This window comes from Gossypium raimondii, chromosome 9 (genome assembly GCF_025698545.1).
Source record: "Gossypium raimondii isolate GPD5lz chromosome 9, ASM2569854v1, whole genome shotgun sequence".
NCBI classification, from domain to species: Eukaryota; Viridiplantae; Streptophyta; class Magnoliopsida; order Malvales; family Malvaceae; genus Gossypium; species Gossypium raimondii.
The window spans coordinates 7522014-7526151 of record NC_068573.1 but is presented as its reverse complement, the minus strand read 5'-3'; the positions used below and the strand labels follow the sequence as shown (position 1 = coordinate 7526151).

Sequence of the window (4138 nt, the reverse complement as noted above, 5' to 3'; positions counted from 1 at the left end):
AAAAGATGACTTAAAATTAATTTAACATATTTAGATTATTCACATATTTAGTTTGCATATATTTAGATCACATCACATATATTCATAGTATTTTTGATATAAGTGTTTGATATGGATATATATATATATATAATAAGTGTATTTATTTTTTCCAACTTTTTCTATAAATTTCATACACAAATCTTAATGCGTTGAAAATATAAATACTTTAAAAATAAAGAAAAATTGAGATACCATAAATGCTGGAACCTTCTTTTCATTTATGATTATCAATTGAATTGTTGGTGGAACTTTCACCTCCATTGACTTTGAGGTAACATATTTGCTCAACATCAATTGAAAACTTAATGCCCCATTAATCCAAGGATGTTGACATGCCAACAGTCAAAAGGGATATGGGTACAACTAATCAAAAGTTGGTACATCGGTCTAGGTTTGAAGATTCGTTTAAAAAGTAGGAAGATTTAGTAAAAGATATAGGTTCAAAAAATGGGTTCAGACAAAAAATAAGACCCATTTTCTAAATAGATCAGGCCTTGAGTAGGATTTTTTGGCCCAGGCTCGGCCCAAATCAACTGTTTTGCTGTTATTTTGTTGTTATTTTATTGTTGTTTTACTACCATTTTACTATTATATTTCTACTGCTTTGTTGTTATTATTTGAATTTTATACAACTCTGTTTTATTGTTAATTTTACTACTATTTTAGAGGCATTTGTTTGTTAAGTTGCAACTATCTTAATGTTATTTATGTATAAAGATTTTTTAAATGTATTTTTAATTTGTTAGAAAAGACTTATTTTAATATTTTTAGTGTATTTGATGTATTATATAAAAATTCGTTTTTATATAAAAAATAATCTAAAAAAATTAATACTAGCGAGTTGAGTTGGACTCAAAGTTTAGTATTTTTAATCTGGGTCGGACTTGAACAAAATTTTAAGCTGAATCTGAAAAACGAACATAAAATTTTATATCAACCCGATCCATAATCAAGTCTAGATATGAGTATTTAAAGTTTTTTTCATTTATTTTGATTTTCTTTAGAGAGTCAAATTTTTGTTAGCTTATTTGAATAAGCATCAAATATAAGTGTCAAACAAAAAAACATGAAACAATAGTTTTGTATAATCAAAATTGTTATTTTGCACATGGATTCTAGAGTGATGTGAACACAAATACTATGAAAGCAATATTAGTTTTAGGGTAAAAGTATCATGAAAATTCTTATATTAGAAGTATATTAAAAAATTAGATAAATTAATTTTTATACATTAGATCAAAGTGTAAACTCACCCTTATATCAAAAATTTTATTTGTTTCTATTGTTAAAAAGCTGGTCCTTATATGCTAGAATGAGACACGGTGCATACCACATATAATTGTCTATTTATCCCGTCAACCATGTTAATTTTTATCCGTAGAAATAGATTTTTTTTAATGAAAAGACCAATTTGCTCTTTAATCTAACATACAAAGACTAATTTGTTTATTTTTTTGAATAAATAAGGCAAAATGCAATCTGACTCCTAATATAGTAGCCTTCATTATACTTTTACCGAGCTTTAGGAAAAAGCAACCATGCTTTCCAAAATGCCGTAGATCTCATCAGTTCTAGGATGCATCTTATCAACAGAATAGAATTGATGAACTTTGCCATCAACTTCGATCCAACTGCAACCTGGGGTCTTATAAGCACTCTGTTCCTTCAACTTCTTCCTAAATTTGCGTACCTCATCCCATTTCCCTAATGCTCCATATAAATTTGCCAACATAGAGCCATAACCTCCATTGTTCGGGTCAATTTCGATAAGTTTCTTTACTGCAAACTCTGCCAAATCCAGGCGACCGTATATTTTACACCCATTTAACAATGAGCCCCAAACAACCTCATCAGGTTTCATCTTCATACAATTAATGACTTCCATTGCTTCTTCAAACTTTCCTGCTCTACCAAGAAGATCGATTAAACAACCATAATGATCAATCCTAGGTTCGATATTGTAACTACTAGTCATCAACTCAAAATAAGCACGGCCTTTTTCAACCAATCCTCCATGTGTACAAGCATTCAACAGACTGATAAAGGTAACTGCATCAGGTCTAATATCCTCAAAACCACAATTGATCATCTCCTCAAACAAACTAATTGCATTCTCACTTTGTCCATGTAGTGCAAAACAATTGATTACAGAGTTCCAAGATGTCAAGTTTTTCTTGGAACTCATTTCAAAAATCCTTCTTGCTGTATCTAAGCTCCCACATTTCCCATACATATCTATTAAAGCATTAGCTATGAAACAATCATTATCAATACCATTTCTATAAACGTAACCATGGATTGATTTGCCAAGCTGAAACATCCCAGTGTTTCCACAAGCCGATAAACTGCAAACAACTGTAACCTGATTAGGCCTATTCCCTTCTCCTGTTCCCACCATTACCATCTTTCTCAACACTGAAATAGCCTCAGAAAAGAATCCATTTTGCGTGCACCCTGCAATAACAGCATTCCAAGAAGGAACATCCCTATTGGGCATCTGCTCGAAAAGCGAAACAGCCTTTCCAACATCCCCTACTCTCATATACCCAGAAACCATAGCAGTCCAAGACACAAGAGTTCTCTCAGACATTTCATCGAACACGTCCCTTGCAATCCCAATGCACGAACCCGTCCTCGAATAGGAATCAACCAGAGCCGTTTGGACAACTGGGTATTGTCCAAAACCCGATTTTAAAATCTGGGTATGAACCAGTTTCGTGCCATTAGACTCCAAAACCTCAGGAGCTGATTTCAAGACATGAGGGAAAATAAAATTGTTGGGTGCCGGCTTGCCTTTGCGAAGCATGTGACGGTAAAGAACAAAAGCGGAAGTATGGTGGTTGGGGTTAGAGGCATAAGCAGTAATCATGGCAGTGTATAAGTATATATTGGGAGAAGGAAGATGATCAAACAGTAAGCGAGCATAGTAAAAGTTGAATATCTTGAGTGTGCAAAAGCGAACTAACTTGAAGATGTAGAATTGGGTGTGGGAGTGGCCTTGAGAGATGATGAAAGATTGGAGTTGTTTAAGATGGCTGAGATTAATGCATTTTTCTAGGATTGTTAGGAAGTGTTGGTTCATTTTGAGTTGGCTTAAACCATACATGGAGCATGCATATTTGCTTCTACTGTACAGAAAGAACTGAAGCTTACCCCCTTCGATTATATAAGCCGCCGGCTAACATGGTAGTCGTGGAGAGACCCTTTGTCTTGGCAGCTATATATACGTTTATGGCCTTCGGGTAGAGGATGAATTTTCTTGCCAAAACTCACTCCTCACAAATGATCCCTCTCCTGCAGTTTACAGCCATATATATACGTTTTGTGTAAAAAAACAAAGCTATATATATACGTTCATTTTTTTAACGAAAATATATGTACGTTTATTATTCAAGGTTTCTCTTTAAAATTCAAATAGGATTGCATTTTATCATTTTTATTAAGAAATCTAAAATAGACGAAATTTTAATAGAATTGTTAATTTATTCTTTTATCTAATATATAATAATTAATTTATCAATTTTTTTAATAAAGGAGATGAATGTAATTTGATTTTTGTACAATGACTTTTATGGTACATTTACCAGTTTTTAAAACATCACTTAAAATTTTTTAAGTTTAATACTCAATTTGACTGTGAGCTATAATTGTTTTCTAGTTTTGGTATCTAGACTTTTTTTTAATATCGCTTTGGTACTTAACTATCATTTTGTTACTCAATTCAAACTTTTTTTTGGTGAATTACAATAACAGGGCAAAACTCGAACAACAAACACAATTAGCGTGACTCGAACCCAAGCCACACTTGAGGCGATAAACACCCTTAACCATTAAGGCGTCACATGGGGTTTGTTAAAAAAAATTAGTTGATATGTGATGCCAATTAGGATGTGACATGTGGCATTTGAATTTATTAAAATTAAAAATTAAATATAAATTCAAAAATAAGAAAAAAATTAAAAAAATTAAAAAAATTAAAAAATATAAAAATGTTATAAAATAAATAGACAGAGAGTAAAAAATAAAGAAAATGAAAGAGAGAGAGCTTATTTTATTGATTAATTGGAATATTTACAAAGCTTCTCTAAAGTCTCTA

The 4138-nt window shown here is 31.7% G+C and overlaps 1 protein-coding gene across 1 annotated transcript; it reads right to left on the bottom strand.

Moving 5' to 3' along the window:
• Positions 1-1297: 1297 nt before the first annotated feature.
• On the bottom strand, positions 1298-3350 carry LOC105798303 (pentatricopeptide repeat-containing protein At1g33350). The gene has a single exon (XM_012628326.2). It carries the CDS (start codon positions 3146-3148, stop codon positions 1565-1567), a length of 1584 nt encoding a protein of 527 aa, XP_012483780.1. The 5' UTR covers positions 3149-3350; the 3' UTR covers positions 1298-1564.
• Positions 3351-4138: the final 788 nt, after the last annotated feature.

Excerpts from the sequence above, each read along its gene's own strand:
- LOC105798303 (XM_012628326.2), bottom strand. The coding sequence starts at position 3,148 with ATGTATGGTTTAAGCCAACTCAAAATGAACCAACACTTCCTAACAATC.